Genomic DNA, 20,871 nt, shown 5'->3' with positions numbered 1-20,871 from the left:
CAGTGCAGACTGAGGATATCTATGAGTATGTCACAGCATGAGGAGTCTGATGCTGACCGTAGTAGCAGGCCCAGTGCAGCGGTGTGTATCCACTGTGGTCTCTCAGCGGGGGCAGGGATGGCGGCTCAGAACAGGCGATGCTCAGCAGCTCGCTCAGCCAGGAGGCGTGGCCTCGGGCGGCGGCCAGGTGGATGGAGGTACGACCTCGCGAGTCCCCGAGGAGAACCGAGGCTTCCTGCTCCAACAGACACTGGATACACTCCTCCTGACCACACAGCAGCTGGAGGGAGGAGATCAGAATCAAGCTAAATCAACCGTACTGCTGGTTTCACAAGTTTTAGCTGATTACCTAAAAGTTTGTGTAGCTGTGTTATATTATAATCAACTATTTTATAAAGACTGAAGATTAAGGTTAGGGCCTATTTTATAAAAACTAACACAGAGTCTTACGGTTCATTTCCTGGCTGATTCACATTGTTGTCTGTGCGATATAAAAGAGTATTCCATCACAGTGAACATTTAGTCACCTTTATCTACTCTAAATAAACATTAAGCATTAAAGAACATCTTAGATTTGAGAATCGGTTGTCCAAAGTAAGAAACTAATAATGACTCGCTGAAACAGCAAGACATCCATTAGAAAGACTTGAGGAATGCTCTGAAATTTGGTCTGCAGTCATGTAAAATATGCACTAAAAGTACTTCATGGGCTAAACAAACACACTTTTAACAAACCAAATTAGATTCACTCAGTAAATGTAATACTGACCTGAAGTCAACCTCACTTCACCATAAATTTAGGGCTGCACAATTAATCAAAATGTGATAGTGTAATTTAAAGTGCTTGTCAAATAGCAAAAGCAGCATATTTTGATAAGGTTAAACATTATAATGAAGTACTGTAGAGCTGCAGAGATGTCCTGGCCTACAAATCTCTCTACAAATCCTCCAGATGTAAGAAAAGGTTTTGTTTGTTACAGACTACAACAACTGTCAAGTCAAATTATATTCACATATATTAGTCACAATATCTGTTGAAATATTTGCAATATGATTTGTTTTGACCATATCATGCAGCCCTACATGAATTACTATATAACTATGCTGATAAAAGAACAGATGTGACCACAGCTCAGTAGTGTTCTACTTCTTCTTTTTACTCTTTGGTGACATTTTGTAAATTAAGTTTGCCCACAAACAAGGCAGAACATTGGCTTCAATTATGCCAGTTACAGATGCAATCTATTCATCATTTAAATACATTTTTCAGGTAAACATTTGCTTGAAAAATTGCTTCCAGCTTCTTAAAAGTGAGAATCTGCTGCTTTTCTTTGTCATTTATACAGTAAATGAAGAGTCTTTGCTTCTTTTGTCCAACCAATAGTCCAAAAACCAATTTGAAGACATCATTTTTTGCTCCAGGACATTGTGATGAGCATTGTTCAATTTTTTTCTTTTTTTTTTTTTTTTTTTTACATTTACATTTTACAAATAACTAAATAATTAATAGATTATTCATTAAGATAATTGAGGGATTAATCAATAATGACAATATTTATAAGTTACCTAATGAAACCTAATGAACATGCACCTCAAGTAGGTGGCCTTCAGGCTATTAGCTAACCTCACAGGAATAAATACAGAGGTTTGGGATGTTAATCCAAAATGTTCTTGTATGAAGCCTGTTGACCTCATCTGTAGAGGTGTCCAGAGGTCAGTGATACAGAGGTCAGAGGTTAGTGTCGTCAGCATGTAGAGTTTGGAGGGTGCCAGTGGTAAAGTGATACAGCATTCAAAGACTTTGAAAGATTATTTTGTGATACGATGTAAACATAAAATATTAATCTCAGTTTAAAAGACAATAAAGACTTCACTTCACTTAAGGAGATAGTTCTTGAGTTTATTTAAACTAATATTACAAAAACTCTTTAAAATCTATCAGTTGTTATAATCAATCACTGATAAAGTCTGTAATTGTTCTGGTGGCACACTTCAGTCTCCATAAAGGCAAAAAACATTGGCAGACAGTCAGACCTAAAAGGCTTTTCATGCAGTGTGATGCTCACCCCGAGGTGCAGTGCAGTGAGGCCGTGCTTATTGGCCACATTGACGTTGGCTTCTCTCTCCAGCAGCAGCGACACAGCATCAACATGACCCCCCGCCACCGCCAGCATCAGAGGAGTCCTGCAGACGAAGAAGTGTGCCAGACAGACAGGACACAGTGAACAAACTGGAACTGACAAGGAAAACTGAAAAAGAAACCTAACAGAAGAAAGGAGGATCACTCACTGTCCCTGAGAGTCAGCAGCATCTGTGAGGTCTGCACTGTCCGACTCATCCAGCAGGAGGCGCACACATGTCGTGTGACCATTCATCACTGGGGGAAGAGAACAAGAAGCAGAGTGCAACAGAAATGTTTATTTATAGTCAGTCAGAGGACAAATCCATTCATTGAGAGTGGAAAGTTTGTGATGATTGTGGTGTCACCACAGCAGGAAATAAGAACCAAAATCCTAAAAAGAACAGAAACCATAACGAATATTTCCAACTAACAAACTGATAAGCAGAAATCCATTATGTAAACAGAGAAGTTGTTAAATAAGTGAAACTAAAAGCAGCACGTGTTCAGAAATAGGATGAATGAAAAATGGAAACTGAAATTGTGATTGTAATCATCTGAACAAACTCAGAAATGTATCTTGTCACATGAGCAACAGACACTAAATTTAGTTTGTCTACTACACTCAAAACCATGTTGAATCTGGTTTCTGATCCTTTCCACCAAAACATACACACAGATATCATATGGATATCTCTCACAGCGCATCATTTAAATGCTGGTGTGATACATTTAAAACACTGTCATCAAAATACTTTTGGCTTCATGAAGCCATGACACATTTTTAAGTGTATAAAACTGAGAAGAATGTTTTTAATGTACCATTTGTCCCAGAAAAGGTTTCAATTGTGTGCTACATGTGGTATACAGACTGCTGTCATATTATAAAGTAATACAATACTGTGAATATATCATATAAATACTACACTGACATAATCCTTGTATCAGAATAGGATACAATACACATCTGTCTTTCCAATAAGCTCAAATTGGGTGAAACTTACAACCCAGTCCCCCCTGTACACATAATGTTGATACTGCAACAGTTCAAACCAGCGCACATTTCAGTAGAAGCATTGGATCCTCCTCCTCCTCCTCCTCCTCCTCCTCCTCCTCCTCCTCCTCCTCCTCCACAGTAAAGGTTACCTGAAGCCTCTTTTTATACTCTGACAGGTGACTGAAGTGAATGAAGCCAATTGAGTTTAAACAGGTGAGAAGTGAGGGTGAACACTTGGTCGTTAGGGTTTGTCCATTGTGGACAATAAACTGGAGTGGTCTTCAAACACGGAGGCAGTCTACAAGAAGGGCCTGAGCCGGCTTTACTTAACATCTGGAGCAACCGGATGCTCCAGATGTTCTATCAGTCTGTTGTTGCGAGCACCATCTTCTTCGCTGTGGTGTCCTGGGGTGCAGGTATCACGCCAACAGACTGAATAAACTCATAAAGAAGGCGGGGTCTGTTGTTGGCTCTAAGCTTATCACCCTGGAGGAGGTGGTGGAGGACAGGATGCTGGCAAAACTGCTGGCAATCATGGACAATGCCTCTCACCCCCTCCACAAAACTCTGGACAAGCTTAAGAGCAGCTTCAGCCACAGACTCATTCAACCCCGCTGCCTAAAGGAACGGCACAGGAAATCATTCCTACCTGGTGCCATCAGACTCTATAACGCACACTCCACAACACACAAATAATCTTAAATTATGATTACTGTATATAAAAATGCACCTTATTCTCTTGCACCTTATGTTCCACTTTACTCCTCAATACCTCAGCATTTTATCTTATTTTATTTTATTTTATTTACCTCAGTATTTTATTTTATTCTATAACTACCTCAGCATTTTATTGTATATAGTCCTTTATTGTTTTTTTGTATATTGTATATAGTACTTTACTGCTTCTTATTCTATATTTGTACTGTATTTGTACTTGAATGTACCAGCTGCTATGGTAACCTGATTTCCCCTTGGGGATTAATAAAGTTATCTATCTATCTATCTATCTATCTATCTATCTGTCTATCTGTCTGTCTGTCTGTCTGTCTGTCTGTCTGTCTGTCTGTCTGTCTGTCTGTCTATCTGTCTGTCTGTCTGTCTGTCTGTCTGTCTGTCTGTCTGTCTGTCTGTCTGTCTGTCTGTCGATCTATCCATCTTTATAGGCCAGTTTTATTTCCAGATGAACAACGAGTGCTTATGATGTGATCTGTTTTTGTTTTACAAAAATGTGATTTAAAATGTCTAAATTTATGTTTTGAGTTTAACAGTCTTGTTCAGTTTTCAGAAAAACTGTAATATTTCAATAACATTTTTTTTATTTTACTTTAGCAATAGACAATAACGCGTGAATTAAGAGTTATTGTTGTGCTTTGGCTCAAGTCCTGAAGAACTGCTGTCAGTTTTGAACCTACCAGATGTCGCTGTGCTTGCTGACTTTAAACTTAAAATCTTTTTTCAGCACAAACAGAAAGAGTCCTGTTTGTTCCTCCGCTCATCACCCAGCCCAGATTGTGTATATTTGGATCCTACCCAGAGCTACACGGAGAGTTGGGACATCTCAGGTGTTTACTCTCAGAGTGTAAATATTCTTAGAGGTGGTTACATGTAGAAACAGAAATACACCCCATTGGTTAAAAGTATGTGGGCACTGCCCAAACAGCCTCCACCCTTCTGGTTTCAGACTTCCCTCCAGATGTTGAACCAGACTGTAGGGATTTGCTCCCATTCAACACTGATGTTGGGTGACAAGAATGAGGTCAAGGGGTCACGGCTCTGTGCAGGTCAGTTGGTGGTTTTCTCCACCAAACTGGGAAATATTGTCATGTAACTTCAGGGTGAGTGAATTCTAAGTAACGACACAGTAAACATGATCAAAATCATTTGAACAATGTGAGACTTCAAGTGAACCCACCTGCCAGGTGGACAGGGGTACGCCCATGTTGGGTGTCGGTGGTGCGTGGCGACGCCCCCTGGCTGAGGAGGGTGTGAACACAGTCAGTATGACCCCGCAGGGCGGCAAGGGCCAGAGGTGTCCTCCCTGCCTCGTCCCGCTGGTCCACCTCTGTCTCCCCCTGCAGCAGCACCTCCAGGGCCTGAGCGTGGCCGTGGTACGCCTGCAGCGACAGAGACTCTTTAAAAACACTTTCAATATTTACTACATTGAGTCACATTGATAGGTACTGTATCAGTACTACTATCAAAAAATACACACATACTGACATATTAGAGACCGACTGATTTGACTTTTTCAGGGCTGATACCAACTATTAGAAATCAAGGAGACTGAAAACCTATATTTGGGACCAATATTCATTTGTAGTAAAAATTTAGAATAACTGTGATGGAATGAATAAAGTACAATTTACTCTAGTACTGTTCTTTAGTACAATTTTCAAGTACTTGAGTATTTTCCTCTTTCTGCTACTTTATACGTCCTATCCACTACATTTCTTCGATACATTTAGTTACTAGTTACTTTGCAGATTCAGATTATTCAATGTTTCTAGGCTATTAATTGTGACGTGTTACCAATCAGATTTTGTTGCGGGTGGGACACTGTGTGAGGGGATGCTGCATCACAGCCAAAGTAGCTTACAGGAACCGGGGTGAAAGAGAGAGGGTATGACACGCAGCAAAGGGCCACAGATCGGATCTGAACCTTGGGCTACTACAGCAAGGACACAGCCTCTGTACATGGGGTGCACGCTCTACCACTGAGCTACTGGGGCGGCCTAGGAGCACGTTTTTAAATAGTTTAAAAACGTAGTTTTAGTTTATTGGCAGTCTGACAGAAAAGTCCCTGATACCGATAATCGGAAAAATGCTATTTATATGGAATATGTGTCTGTGTGTGTGTGAGAGAGAGAGAGAGAGAGAGAGAGAGAGAGAGAGAGAGAGAGAGAGAGAGAGAGAGACTCACAGCAAGGTGCAGCGGGCTCCTGGCGTTTGGAGATTCAGGGTCGTCTTGGTGACTGTCGTCTCTGTCCAGCAGCTGCAAATCAGAACGACACACATCAACACATTTTCCCCTCAAAAAATCATAAAAAGAAGAGTCCAACCATATACTGTATCAAACTCAAATGGAAAAGGTTTTCATGAATTTATTTTATACATTTTTAACACAGATCAGGGTCAACACTGTAACAAGACACAGCAGAGGACCTGGAATGTGTGAAGTGAAGATCTGATCAGCCAACAGATGGAGAAAACGCCTGGAGTCACTCTCCAACAATACAACTATGTCCTCCATGTGGTGTGTGTGTGTGTGTGTGTGTGTGTGTGTGTGTGTGTGTGTGTGTGTGTGTGTGTGTGTGTGTGTGAGTACTGACCAGTTCCAGACAGTGCCTGTGTCCATAGGCTGCAGCGTAGTGCACAGGACTGTATCCCTGTTTGTCTTTGAGAGAAGCCGTCGCTCCACTCTGGAGGAGGAACTCTAAACATCTGGAACACAAACACAACATTTCAGTCATTTAAGATAGAGACTCACACATCACAGATAACATATACTCTACAAGGGTGGGTAGAGTCAACATTATGACTTCACTGTGTCACTGTGGTAAACATAATGCTTAGTCACATAGTGCTGAGTGATTTCTGCAGATGTATGCAAAGCTTGTTTAAACATTAGAATTATTTAAAAATTACAATTTGTGCATTGCATCGTGGGACAATAGCCACTCACAAATGGAGTCAAATGGAGTTTGATTCATGGCTTCAACTTCAACATTATTTTCATTGTCAATTAATCTTCCAATTATTTTCTCAATAATTGATTAATCATGTCGTCTATAAAATGTCAGAAAACAGTGAAGAATGATTGTTAGAATTTCCCACAGCTCAATGCTGGGCTGCACAGTACATCGTTTCAGCATCGACATCGCAACGGCAAGTAAGGCAAATTAATTTGAACGTGTCATGTTGCAACTTTTTCCATCTTACAAAAGCAAAACATGCATTTTCCATGTTTAATCTACAGAGAAGTCTCTAATATTACATCATTTAGTCTGATTTAAGGGTCCACGGAAGGTCGCTACATGTCACTCTAGAGCTGCTTTAGAGTGACATGCAGGTTCTGCATACACAGCCAACCACCAATCACAATCATTATTGATCAATTGATCAAACTGAGCAGGGTATTCCTTTATTTTTTTCATATTGCAGTAAATATCACAGAAACACAAAATATCACAATGTAATTTTTTCTAATATCATGCAGCCCGGGCTCATCTTCAGATGACCAGAAACATCCAGTTTACTGTGATGACAAATAAAGTCATCCAATCTTTACATTTGAGAAGCTGAAACTAGCACGAATTAAGCATCTTTTATAGAAAGAATACAGCCATTTTTGAGTATACTTAATTTAGTCTCTTCTCATGTGTTTTGTATGTAATCAGTATGTAGTACAGCTTTGAGACACAGCTTTGGTCAAAATGCCACACTTTATCTCTTTGTGTTGCTGTCAGACTTACAGGGCTGCCTCTTTCTCTCGCTCCGCCTGAACTCCTTCACTCTCTGGCTCCAGAGCAACACGACGCCTGTAGAGGGGAGAAAACAGGAGGAGGGAGGAGGGACAGGTGAGGTTAAAGATGATGAAGCATTAACACACTCAAACATCAGCCTCTTTCATGTGGTGGCTCCTGCTAATGCTAGTAAGTTAGTGGGTAACTACTAGATGCCTGGCTGTGCATCATCTGCATCGTAAACTGTGGGGCTGCCAATCCAGGAGGCCACGCATGATTATCACCTTGGTATCACCTCCAGTTACCATGGAAACACAGAGGTGTGGACCATCGGGTTTCTATATGTAGCAACAGTAGACAGCTACCCAGATTTTCAGTGCAGCACCAGAGGAGTGGTGTGAAGATGAGCAGCTTCATCAGATTTCTACCTTCTCTCCTCAACACGGTCAAAAACACGACTTAAAGGAATTCTCTTTTAACTTGGAAACAACAGATGATAAGATGAGTTGTAGATATGATTGTCGAATATGTCTCGCTGCCCCTCACCTCCTGTCCAGGTCCGAGGCGGCGGCATAGTGCAGGGCAGAGCGCCCCCACTGGTCAGTGGCATTGATGGCGGTTCCACAAGCAACCAGAGTTTCCAAACACTGATAGTGACGGCTGGCAGCCGCGTAGTGGAGGGGGGTCCTGGGAAATATCAAGAAAGAGAGAAAGTTAACAAACAGATCACAGATCAGCAGCACAACATATTCAGGCATACCAATTCCAGGATGTACTGATCACACTTTTTTCTCCAATTCCAATTCCAATACATAAAACTCAGGACAAACTCTACATGGCCAAAAGTCTATGGACACCTATTAGAGCCATTATTGCCTATTTTCGTTTGATTAATGTTATCACTATTATTGATGAGCAAATGAATAGTTGTTTAGATGAAGATTATGTTTTTATTTAACTGTTTAAATTCATAGCAGTGATAAGCCACCTCCCAGGAAATGAGGACAGATAATGGGAGAGTGGGACAGGTGTCTCTGATGATGCGACAGGGGAGAGCCACAATGTTTTTATACTGCTCTCAACATTCGTTTGTATTTGGGCTTTTCTTTAAGTAGATATTCGTGACTTTTAAGTTGTGTGGACACTGCAAACCCGACAAATAAAACGCTGTTTAAGATTGAAGAGGCAGTGATTGTTTTTTATGGGAGCGCATCACAACCACAGCGAACCCCTGAACAAAGGACGGCGGCTGGAAGCCGGCTGCCGGTTAAAATGCCGCCACAACACCTGAGCTTAACACCCCTCTGGGATGGTTGAACATGTCATTTTAAAGCTATGGGCATTGATGTGCTGCTACACCAGCTGCTACTCTCAAACAGGATTTGTTCCTATTCAGACACAATAGCATCAGTGAGCTCAACCGCTGATGTTGGGAGAAATCTGACAATAGGTGTTGGATGGGTTTGAGGTTAAGGCTGTTGTCATTTGGAAATAGAAAAGGAACTTCACCTTCAGCACACTGTTGTCAAAGAACTGACTGCATGCTGTCACATTTGCTGAAACTAAAGGGCTCAGTAGATTGTGTATTTAGAAAATTGTGGCGAAACTACTAATAGCAACTTGGTCAACCCTCAATCTTTTATTAACATCAGTGTCAACACCAACACCAATCAAACCTGATAGGAGTTGTGTACCTACATGACCAATGTACAAACCAACAGGTGTGCTGTGCTACACACCAGTGTGTTGAGTCTGACCGACTTTAATAATGAATAACGGAGCATTGAATAGGTGATTCAAACAATTTGGAAGAAATGGCTCATAGACACACACACCCCTTCCTACACTTACCTACACCCATTCACACACTAAAAATAAGGAGTGTAATTGCACCCAACTGAAAACCTTGTTCTACACAGAGTTTGACTGTAGACATGTTTTCACATTCATTTCAAGATAATAGAAGTTTGTTGAAAGTCTTTATGTAGGTATAATGTTCAATTTACCTCTGAAAATGTGTCTGGAGGGGATCGTTATGAAAAACATAAATAAACACTTACATCTGCTTACAACTACAATGTAGTCTTTTATAAACAGTTGATCACATGTTGGAATACTCCTTATAAATGCTAACGACTGCTTATTAATATAAACATTGTCAGAAAAAAATGCTTATCATACTTTCCAGACCACAAAGTGGCATCTTCAAATTACTTGTTTTGTTCAAACAATACTAAACGCAAACAATTATGTAACAGAGAAAATCAGCAAATCATTAGTTGAGCTGCTGGAACCTGAAAATGCCTGAAATGCTTTTTTAACTTGAAAAGGCCTTCAACAATTCTCCAGTTATCAAAATTATAACTTTACTGTTTTGTTGATCTACTAATCTGTTAACTATCTCATTATTTCAGCACTACTGACAATATTATTAATGAATGCATTCTCTTACCTGCCGCACTTATCCCTCCTGTTGTGTTCTCCACCACTGCTGAGGAGCAACTTGACACACTCCACGTTACTGCACACAGAGAGCAGGGAGAGCGGTACAATTACTGCAGGAAGACCACTGAGACTAAATACATGTTTATTTTTAATTATGGCTTTATGAGTTAACATAACTTCATTCGGTCCTTATCAAAGTAAGGGTTAGTACAGTCTCACTTGTTTCTATTAGTTACTGTATAACACGATTGTCTGACTACTTGTTGCCCCATCAGGCTTTGCTGTGGTGGTGTAGAGTTGTCAGAGCTAAAAACTATGAGAATAAGCACTGAGGGATGTTGTAACAAACCAAATCATCCTTTATCTTTATCATCTCCCTCTGTTTTAAAGTCATATATGTCCTATAATGAACAGTGCGGCTCACCCTCCGGCAGCAGCAGCGTGCAGGCAGGTCCTCCCCAGAGTGTCAGGAGTGTCTATCTGGAAGCCTGCGGACAGGACCGAGTCGTTACACATTATGCTAAACCTCCGACCTGACGAGGGTAGCGCAGGGAGACGGACGGAGGCCAGACAAGACACATCAGCAGCCACCACAGAGAAAAGAGGAAGAGTTGGAGAGAAAGACAGGTGTGAGTGCGACCGGCACGGGGGACCAGAGAAGATTAGGTGAGAGTGCATAATGCCAGCCATGCTTACACAGGAACACACAGAAACATCTGTAAACTACAGGTTACACAGAGAGAGACAGAGATATATCTTGTATAAGATATATAAGACAAACAGAGAAGGGAACTGAGGGAGGAGGTGCAGCAAGCAGGTCAGTTTGAATATCTGTCATGTCGATGTGGCTGTGACCAGTTCACAGATTAGGACACTGTTATGACTGAGAGTAATCCAACCCTTTGTTAGCACAGGGTCTTTTCCAGGAACCCTTGAACGTTTTTATGTATTTCAGAACTGTACCTGCACACTGTATGCATGGGTGACATTTTAATTGAAGGGTGTAACCGGTACAAATACTACTGGCAGCAAGCAAAAAGACTAAAATCAGAGCCACCCACCACTGATGAATGGATAGAAATAATACATATATATTTATATTTATCATGAAAAGGTTGTCACTCCTTTTTTCTCTTCTCCATCTTACTTTGGTGTATCTAAAGTGAAAGCCTCCCATGTTCATCCATCACTAAATTGTACACCTAAAGGACCCCTAATCTGAAACAAAGATTTAGTCCCAGGGTCCCACAGCCGACAAGAATTTTGATTTTAAATGTTTTGTAACAGAAAGTATATGAAACCCACGACTATAACATATATGATACATTCTGTGATAGAAGAATGAATGATAATCGTCTGCTTGGACCTCAGCTCAAAGCTTCATTCAGAACACATATGAACACATTTGCCTTTAGACATGTTTGGACTGCATGCCATAAGACCTGGTTCATTAAAGCAGGGGGTTTTAAAGTCTGACACTGGCGGCTCCCTCTCTACAGAATCCTGTCACCTGCACCACCAACACCGCCCACACTGCTATGGTGTCATTTGACTGAGTTATGACTTGGAGAAGGAGTACAATATTTGGCACCAATTGCAGCAACCGCGTGCTAAGAGACATATGTGTGTGTCACAGCCACTGCTGCAACTCCAACTGCTGACCCTGTTGGTAATCAGCCAAACCAGCAGCCAGACTACAATAACTATGTTCCCGTTGTTTTTCAGAACTACAGCATGCACCTGTCTCCCTCACTGAGCATCGTTGCCTCACGTCTCTTCCTCCGCACCAGATATACTGATTCTATTTATTTTGATTCCATCCCTGGTCTTCGTCAGCTCAAAACACTGTCTATTCTAAATAAACCAAACAATGTAGTTTCTCTGTGGCTGCAGTTAGGAGCAGCTCTTGTGCTTTTTCAGTATTTCATAACTCAGTCATAAATATTTTTATTGTATAGATATCCTGCAACACCATTACATTATTTTAAAGTGATGTTGTATGAATCATCAGGCATTTGTGTGCAATGTCAATGTAAATATTCTGATTTACTCCTGGGTCAGTTAACCCTGCAGTAGTCAGGTGTATTTATCGCCTCCAGCTCGGCTCGGCTGTGATGTGAACACAACACCCAGGTGAACACGCTAATTTACTCTCCTTTTCTGGCGCAGTGCTATGACAGGTGTTGAAGTTGAGGCCTTGTTAATATCCTTCCATCCGTCTCTGTCAGTCAGCGCTGAGTTTGAGAGAGAGACTGAACTTAAAGATATTCTGAAAAGTAACCTTTGTTGGTGCTTTCATGTGGTCTGAGCAGGGACGTTGTAAGCCTAGTCAGCTGACGGTACTGTGCATGTGCAACTCAGAATATATATACACATATATATATACACACACATATATATATACATACATACATACATACATACATACATACATACATACATACATATATACATATATATATATATACATATATACATATACATATATATATACACACACATAAATATATATATATGTATATGGAGAGAGAGAGAGAGAGAGAGAGAGAGATGTCTGTAACTTCAGTTATCAGCTTTGGAAAAAACTATATGTCTAATTTAACTTTTTAAAACAAGTTTAAAGTCTCCTGGATGTAGTCTGATGAGGTATATGATGCTTTCTACTGTTCCCTGTTTCTTCGGCACATTCGTGATGACGACACAAGGGGAATGAGGGACACACAAGGGGGAAAAAAACAGAAAGGCAAACTCGTGGACAGAGTTAATTGTCGATACAGGTCTTACAGTTCTGTTCCAGGGCCAAGGTTCCTGCCTGAACAAAATCTCCAGATGCAGGACTTGTGACAGTCCAGGAACTACAGTATAAGCGTGGAGTCTGCTGCCCTGAACACAAGTGACTGGTCAAACACAAGCCTTGACGCTGCAGCATGTGTACAATTGGGCATTCATCAAATACTGCATTTTAGCAGTTATCTACTAATCCCAGAAAGTAATCGAATAGTCAATTAATCGCAGGTGATTTATCTGATAAATGATAAATTCTCAGTTAAGATAGGATAGGTAAGTTATTCTGTGAAACCTCTGGTGTGCAGCATTCATTCACATGGCAAATAAGCACTTCAGCTCACCAGAGTTAGGACTAGAGATGGAAAGCTGACTAGATAATGCAGAGTGGGCCAATACGGGAGACAGAGAATGCACCTTCTGTATTTTGTATTTGTTTCAGTGTGGTTACGTGCGGACTCAGGAATACAGCCAGAAAACAGTGAGCAGATCCTTCATACTTTCAGACAAGTGCTGAACACAAGACATCTATTCAAACACTCAACTTTCAGACTAAACATAAACACCTCAAGCTATGCTGATGTATGGTTTCTTTGTTAACTTGCTGTCCGTTGGAGATAGATGCACTTGGAAATTAGACAAAGCTTTTGTTCCCGCAGACGTTGAATTCAGTGTTTAGTCTTTATAAACCTATCTTAGAAATGCACGTATGGTTTCATCACAGTTGCACAAGAGTAAATGACAACACAACATGATGACTGTGTTGTCGTCTTGTGGCGTTGCTTTTTAATCCTTTATCATTACAATTTGTCTTCACAGTTGTTCAGATGTGGTGTAAAACGAGCTGATTTAGACAAAAGCTAAGGCCGCAACTGCTCACAACAGTCCTGACTAGACTCAACGCTGCAGCTGCACAGGGCTCAAGCACATGTAAATGACTCCTTTGTTGTTCACAACAGCAGCTCAGCAGAGCCACATGAGGAGCCCAGTCTCATCCTGCTCCATGCCTCCAGACACAAGTGCCAGAAATCGTCAAAAGGGATCTGGAATTAAAAAGGATTGTTGTCTTTTCCCTACTTCTACTTCACATTTGTTGACCATACCAGTCTCTTCTGTATTGGAAAACCCTCTCAGAAACCAACAGAATATATGGGATGAGTGGAAAGACAAATTATTTAATGCCAAAAGCAACAAGGAAACTTTTCAGATGTAAACGAGATATTAACTACCAATGTTGATGCTCTAAGAGGAGAATTCAATAGAATACACTCTTGTCCAGAGGGAGAATGGTCCCATCAGTGAGTAATTAGACTCAGTGAGGCCTCGTCTGTTTCTGGAACATTGTGACTTGAATTTGGCCAGAGCTGAATACGTGTGCCTGTGGAGGAATTCAACGTTCGCAGCAAGAAAAACAAGCAGGCTCAAACCTCCCTGAAAACTACATTCAGAGATGATGTTAAAGAAAAGCGGTCTCTGACTCAGAAGCATACACAGGGCAATATTCACTTTGTGCAAATGATGTTTCAAGTGCTGTGTGAAATGTCAGGATATAACATATCATCGCGTATTGCGATAAAACACTCATACTGTGGGGAATTTCCTTTATCGGGATACTTGTGAATATCCTTATAAGGGACTTGAAAAAGCTGTCTAGCTCAATAAAGTAAAGTCTATTATATTAACCTATATTGATGTCCAGAATTATTTTGAATTGCCCTGAGGGGAGCCCACTTCTTTCCAGTCATTACAAAACCCTAAGTCACCATGACTGAAGGCTCAGATTATATCCTTTGGCTCACGACCAACCTTTCCACAAAATCTTTTGTTGATACAGTTGGTAGTTATGCACCTTTTTGTGACGGGCCCCTACCATCGCCACGCCCCCTTTAGCCAACTGGCATGAACACACACCTTGACACACACACATCCTTGACCTCCATGCCAAATTTTAACCTCCTAGGGCAAAAACACCGGCCACAGAAAGGTGGGGAAATTTTTGTGGACCAACTGTGAGAGTGACCTCCAGAGGTGCTGGCTGCAGCTCAAAACCCACTGTTTAATAAGTTCATGTTTTTGGAGTAAAGACATTAGTGCGGCACATCTGTTTGATTAGGATTCATTCACTAAAATTTTGCTTAAGAAAATGACAACTGTCACTAGCAGATTTTATCAGCTGCAGCTAGCTAGCTAATTAGGCTAATGAAACATTGTCTCCTGCTGACTTTTTAGTTAACTGACCAACTGGCTCTTAAAATGAGCTGGACTTTATTCTTTATATTGTGCCTAAAGACTGAGGCAGAGGATGTTTCTGTTGTTTAGCCTACCCTCATTGATATAAATTGTGTAGACAAAATATAAAGAGACACCGGTCAGTTTAACATAGTACAGTTCATTAGCACCACAAGCTGCAGTCTCCAAAATGATTCTACAGTTGAATCAACATCTATCTAAAGCAGTTTCAACAAAAACTGAACATTATAACATTCATGAAGGCAGGATTTACATCGGAACTGTTGTTTTAGACTGCATTAGTTCTAGCAAGGTGTACCTGTGTACTGTCAACTGATCATGTTCTGCTAAAAAACACACAAGCACTGAAGATTAATCAAAGGTAAGAGGTAGAAGTCAGTGCTCAGAAGTAAAGATGCAAATGCAAAAGAAGAAGTTGAGGAACTTCTGACATCATTTTCACAGCAAACCTGTCAAAATCTACTTTCTACACGTTCAGGGTTAACTTGGTGTGCTACCTGAGGACAGCAGCTTCCTGCAGCAGTCAGAGTGGGCATTCAAGGCAGCCAGGTGGAGAGGGAACATGCCATGGACTCCTCGCCTTTGGAGAAAGATACAGAAAGAAAACAGTCTCTTCAAGTTGATACCTTGTAATTGTTAAAATGAATCATATATTTCTCAACAGGTGAACAAACAAACCTTGTGCAGTCTGCTCCACTGGTGATGAGTGTGTTGATGAGGAGTTCATGACCATAACGGGCAGCAATGTGGAGAGGGGTGTTGCCGTCCTTGTCCACACTGTCGATCTCACCGCCTGAAACAAAACATTAATTTATATGCAGAATATGCAACAAATGTAACTTTAAGAGATCCCGAGACAAAACATGAACAAGGCTCACCGTTCTGAATGAGGGTCTGGGAGCGAGTGAACCGCCCATGAACGGCTGTCATGTGAAGAGGACTCTTCCCATCCCGACTCTGAAGAAGGTGGAGGAGAAATAATGTGACAGATTTCAGATTTAATACGAAATATAGCCTTTCTTTTGAGAAGCACAAGCAATAACAATACCCTTGAGTGAGGTAAAGGTTGCTTATTATTCCAATTTTGAATCTTAATTCTTTACGTATTATTTCGTTACACAATTAACTGGACAAGGCCTATATTGTTACATACAGACCTTTCTTCTTTAGCTATGCTAGTCAGCCCCTGATACTGTAATGCTAATTACAAACCAGAAAACAAATCTGTTTTAAATATTATGATAAAGTTTGACGAAGGGTGGCATCAGAGTAAAGACCCACTAGTCCACAAATCAAACCACTGTTAACATTATGTCAGCATGCTTAGCCTTAGCATGGTAACACGCTAATGTTAAGCAATTTAACATGCTGACATCATGTCGACCTGCTTACTCATTGCATGCTAGCACGCTAATGTTTGGCAATTTAAGCTAACATTCTCATGTTGACGTGCTTAGTCATGCTACTTTTTAGCTTTTTAGCATGCTAGTATGCTGACTTTATCATGCTATCTCTAAACCAGTAGTTATTGATTTTTGGGCTACCATGGGTTGCACAACAGATCTAAACACACAAATGACAATGTTTGACCTTACAAACAGTTCCTAATCTTGAGGTCCTGTCTCTGGTAAATGCGAGTCCAATTTACACTTTTCTTTCTTAGCTGCTAAAGACAGTCTGTCTAGCAGGCAGTGCACAGTGGGTACAAGGGAATATGGGAATAAGGTTGAAGAGGGCAGTGAGACTGAAACAGTAAAGCGGAGGGCCAGACAACCAAAACTATGAGCTCAAGGCTCAGAAGAGCTGCCGAGTCTGGTAATAGGTTCATTACAACAAGGGACCCATCTTGGTTCACTCCCACTGCTCACATAACGTTGTTTTCTGCTGCAGCAGGCACATGTTTTCAGCGTAAAACACTGTTCTACCTGCTCAGCATGAACCAGCAGACAGACGCAGTTAGAGACTAGCTGGAGAACACAGAGGAGTATTTAGCTACAAAAGAGCCAGATTTTTCCCTCAGAAGTTGGTAGAGACCAAAAATAGAGCTACAAGAGAGTGAATATTTGACTAACAATCTCAAGGTGGCCAAGCACGACTCTAAAGGAACGCTAACGTTCCCGGGGACTAATGGATGTGTTGGCCAAGAAAATGCAGTTATTGCAGGTTGAAGTTCAAAGTTGAAGCTGAAGATAACAGAAATGGCGTGCTGATAGATTTCAAGGTTTCTTGTTATAACTGACTAAACTAAGTTTTGACATGTTGACCTGTTAGTGCCTCTAACAAGATGATAATCAAGCAACTCATATATCTCACTCTGGACCAGTGAGTTGGACTTCAAGACCAGATGAATGCCCAGCTGCTAGCAGAGCTAAAACTGTATCATGTGCTCTGTAACCAGATGGAGGAGCTGTGTTGGCTTATGCGAGGCAGACGTGCAACTGCCGTACCTGTACGTTGACATCCGCCCCATTGTTGACCAGGAACTCCAGACAGAGCGCTCCATGTGTGGAGGCGGCAGCAAAGTGCAGTGGGGTAAAGCCCTTGTTGTTGGGCTGGCTCACGTTGGCACCGTAATCGATGAGCTCGCTGACGACCGCGTCCTGACCGTTAAAACAGGCCAAGTGGAGCGCCGTGTTCCCAAACCCATTGGACTCATCTATCTGTTGACAAAGTAAAAACAAGACCTGTCTTTATGGCCGAGGAAAGGTGTGTGTGTGTGTGTGTCAATGTTATGACAATGCAAGACAATGAATGAATGTGTTAGGAGCATGTGCTTGTGTGGGAGTGTGTGTTATTCTCCTCAAATGTGAAGCGGACTGAGACAGTGAAACAGTCTGTGTGTGTGTGTGTGTGTGTGTGTGTGTGTGTGTGTGTGTGTGTGTGTGTGTGTGTGCGCGCGCGCGTGTGTCTGTGTGTCTGTGTGTCTCTGTGTGTCCTGACCTCCACAGCCAGGTTGAGGAGGTGTTTGACCACAGCGATCTGTCCACTGGAGGCCGCCGTGTGGAGGGGAGTGTATCCCCGTTTGTCCTTACAGCTGATCTCCGCCCCCTGACTCACCAGCAGACACACCACATCTAGATGACCTGCAGGGGGCGTACCAGAGGACACAAATCATGAACAAAAAGGAGGAGTCAGCTGTTTAAGAAGTTGTTTCTGGACCAAATAATCATGTTCCCTTATGTCTGTAGAGTATGATTTGTCGACCAGGGCATCTCTGTTGCACAATGCTTCATTATAACGGTATGCTGTGACACATTTTACCTTTAATAATGAACTGCAGTTCCTGCAATTTGGAAATTGCACTTGGTCATATTGCAATTTTGACACTATTTTGGTTGTGCAGACCTATTCATCTTTTACATGTTTTCCATATTAATAGATTATTCACTTTATATAACTTCAAAAAACAGGTACGATATTCATTGTGATGTCCATGGTGACATCTCTAGGTTCAGTTGTTTTGTCCAAAATCCCACATAGTTTTATTTACAGTGACATACAACAGAGAGAAGCAGCAAATCCTCACATCTGACAAGGTGGAACCAGCAGATGACTGACAGTTTTGTGTGATAAATGATAAATGACCTAAACAATTATAAAAAGGAAAAAATCAGTGTGTTTCAGCTCTAGCTGGTGCTTGTGCAAAACAAAACTGCAATTTACACATTTTGAACAGTGATCTGTTCTTAAGGTGAAATCTGTGTAATTTGTTTGGTTAAAGTTATTATTTCAATTAAGTAATGTTATCAGGTTACACTTTACTGTTATCTTTGCTAGTAAATCTTATTGTTGAACTGTAAAAAATTCTGCCTCAGGACATTTTTACTTGTGTAAATACAAAAACACTTTATCACACAAGTTTTACGAAGTCTTTGTTTGCTACACTGGTTGTGTGCACTCAATGCATTTTTTCCATTCTGCCATGTTAACTTTGGCAACCATCCTTTGAGTCAGCACTTTCAACTGCTGCCCTCAGGGCAAAGGTACTGAGTCCCTTGTGCAGAGACAAACACCCACAGAAACCTGTTTGTCCCTGTTGCCATAAAATATCTCCATCAGTAAGGCCGCTTTTTGAACTGAGCCTACTATCTCAGCACACAGCGCTTTAAATCTGTCTTTTCATGATTCAGTCCTAAACATTGAGTACCTGGTTATCTCTCTATTAATGTAGCTTCTGTTGTGCTTTAATGTACCTTTTACTCCGCATGTAACTCTATTCTACTTTACTCGATTCTGAATTCACCCATTGTGTTAATGTTGTATCTTGTTGCACTGCGTGAAATAAAAAAAAAAAACTCACACTGCTCAATCTAAAATGAAATGGTCCTTTACTATTAGGTAGTTCAGAATGAGCCAATGAGTCATTTTCTACGAACATCTACTGTGATCTGCTTCCAGGTAATGTAGGCATAATGTGTGTTAAGTCTTCACAAACTCCATCTTTTCTTTGTCTCTTACCCATGAAAGCTGCCCAGTGCAGCGCTCGGCCATCCTTCTTATCGAAGGCGTTGATGTTGGCTCCTTTAGTGAGGAGGAGGTTTACCATCTGACAGAGAAAAACACATGGAGGGGAAAGAATAAGAGCTATAAATTTGTGTTTATATGTTTATATGTGTGTGCAGGAGGCACATTATGTGTGAGCATGAATGTTTGTGTCAGTGTGTGTGTGTGTGTGTGTGGGTGATGGTCTTTATATAACAGCATTGTAAATACATCTCATCACTTGGCTCAGTTGTTGCATAAACACTCAGGAGAGACAGCGCTGGGCAGAAATAGAGTCCATTCAGTTCAGCCTCAGAAATCTGCCGCCTCTCATTGTTAATTTTAGATTCAACATATTTGTGAATGATTCTATCTGAAACAAAGAGTGTTTCAAAATGAACAGCCCACTTAATAACTCCAGTGATGGAGCTGCCCTTGTTCACTTGTTTCCTTAACCAAGCTATTCAACTGAAATAGCAAAAAGGACGGTTACATCACAGCCTGTTTATTGGTGAACTACAGCAAGTGGACAGTGCTGCAGAAAACATGCAAATCATATCATTTTACTGACCAAACACATCTGATGTCAGTTAGTCTCTGCAGTACCTCAGTGTGGCCGTTGAGGGCTGCGTGATGCAGGGCGGTGCGTCCGCCTCGGTCCGACACATTGACACTACTCAGCAGCGGGATGATGACCTCAGCACATCGCAGTGCGTTATTGGCTGCAGCCACATGCAGCGGTGTCTGCCAGTTCTTGTCCCGTGCGTTCACATCAGCTGAATGGCGGATCAAAACTCGCACGGCCTCCTGATGAACAACATCAAAGAGAGTGTGTTTAATGGATAAACAGATAAATCACTCACTGATGTACAGAATTATTTTTCCTTTATAAACAACATATTACGACGGTTGTGTAATTTTTTTTGTCTATTTCACATTAAATTAACAAAAGCGAATACCAGAACGGTAAATGTTGAGCTGTGAAAGATTGGAAATTTGACACACCTTTCAATATAATGCGGTCCAACACAACAGACACAAAGAACCAAAACAAACAAACAACAACAGAATATTTTGCTTGAAGAATAATTTTTTGCCAAGATAGTGTGATTGATTTTTGAGTAAGAATATTGAATTGTTTGTTTAGAGAACCTTAAATCAACAGTGTTTAGTGAGGCAGATACAATGAGAGAAAGATTTTCTCAAGTATAGTAACACTGTTCTAGTATGTCTGTATCAACTCTGATACAACATAGAAAAGAAAGAAAGCTGTCGTACTATACCATAAAATACCAACTTGGATTACTACTATTATCACTATGTTTCCATGT

General features: G+C 41.0%; 1 protein-coding gene across 3 annotated transcripts in view; it reads right to left on the bottom strand.

The window, feature by feature from the left end:
• The window catches only part of ankrd44 (ankyrin repeat domain 44), a 45,384-nt gene that overhangs the window by 9,695 nt on the left and 14,818 nt on the right, over positions 1–20,871 (bottom strand). For 2 of the 3 annotated variants that reach the window (XM_073473413.1, XM_073473415.1), the window contains exons 5-21: positions 20,147–20,347; positions 19,517–19,604; positions 17,999–18,141; positions 17,506–17,718; positions 15,937–16,015; positions 15,737–15,851; positions 15,556–15,638; positions 10,449–10,557; positions 10,032–10,100; positions 8,126–8,266; positions 7,589–7,654; positions 6,446–6,557; positions 6,037–6,108; positions 5,029–5,230; positions 2,290–2,377; positions 2,067–2,184; positions 58–280 (exon numbers count right to left, since the gene is read on the bottom strand). In XM_073473413.1, coding sequence (XP_073329514.1) covers positions 58–280; positions 2,067–2,184; positions 2,290–2,377; positions 5,029–5,230; positions 6,037–6,108; positions 6,446–6,557; positions 7,589–7,654; positions 8,126–8,266; positions 10,032–10,100; positions 10,449–10,557; positions 15,556–15,638; positions 15,737–15,851; positions 15,937–16,015; positions 17,506–17,718; positions 17,999–18,141; positions 19,517–19,604; positions 20,147–20,347 — 2,122 coding nt within the window. The remainder of the gene's footprint in view (positions 1–57; positions 281–2,066; positions 2,185–2,289; positions 2,378–5,028; positions 5,231–6,036; positions 6,109–6,445; positions 6,558–7,588; positions 7,655–8,125; positions 8,267–10,031; positions 10,101–10,448; positions 10,558–15,555; positions 15,639–15,736; positions 15,852–15,936; positions 16,016–17,505; positions 17,719–17,998; positions 18,142–19,516; positions 19,605–20,146; positions 20,348–20,871) is intronic. The other variant, XM_073473414.1, reaches the window with a different exon arrangement.

The sequence above is a fragment of the Pagrus major genome, chromosome 9, assembly GCF_040436345.1.
Source record: "Pagrus major chromosome 9, Pma_NU_1.0".
Taxonomy (NCBI): Eukaryota; Metazoa; Chordata; class Actinopteri; order Spariformes; family Sparidae; genus Pagrus; species Pagrus major.
The sequence above is the reverse complement of the archived record's forward strand: the minus strand, read 5'-3'. Positions and strand labels throughout refer to the sequence as shown.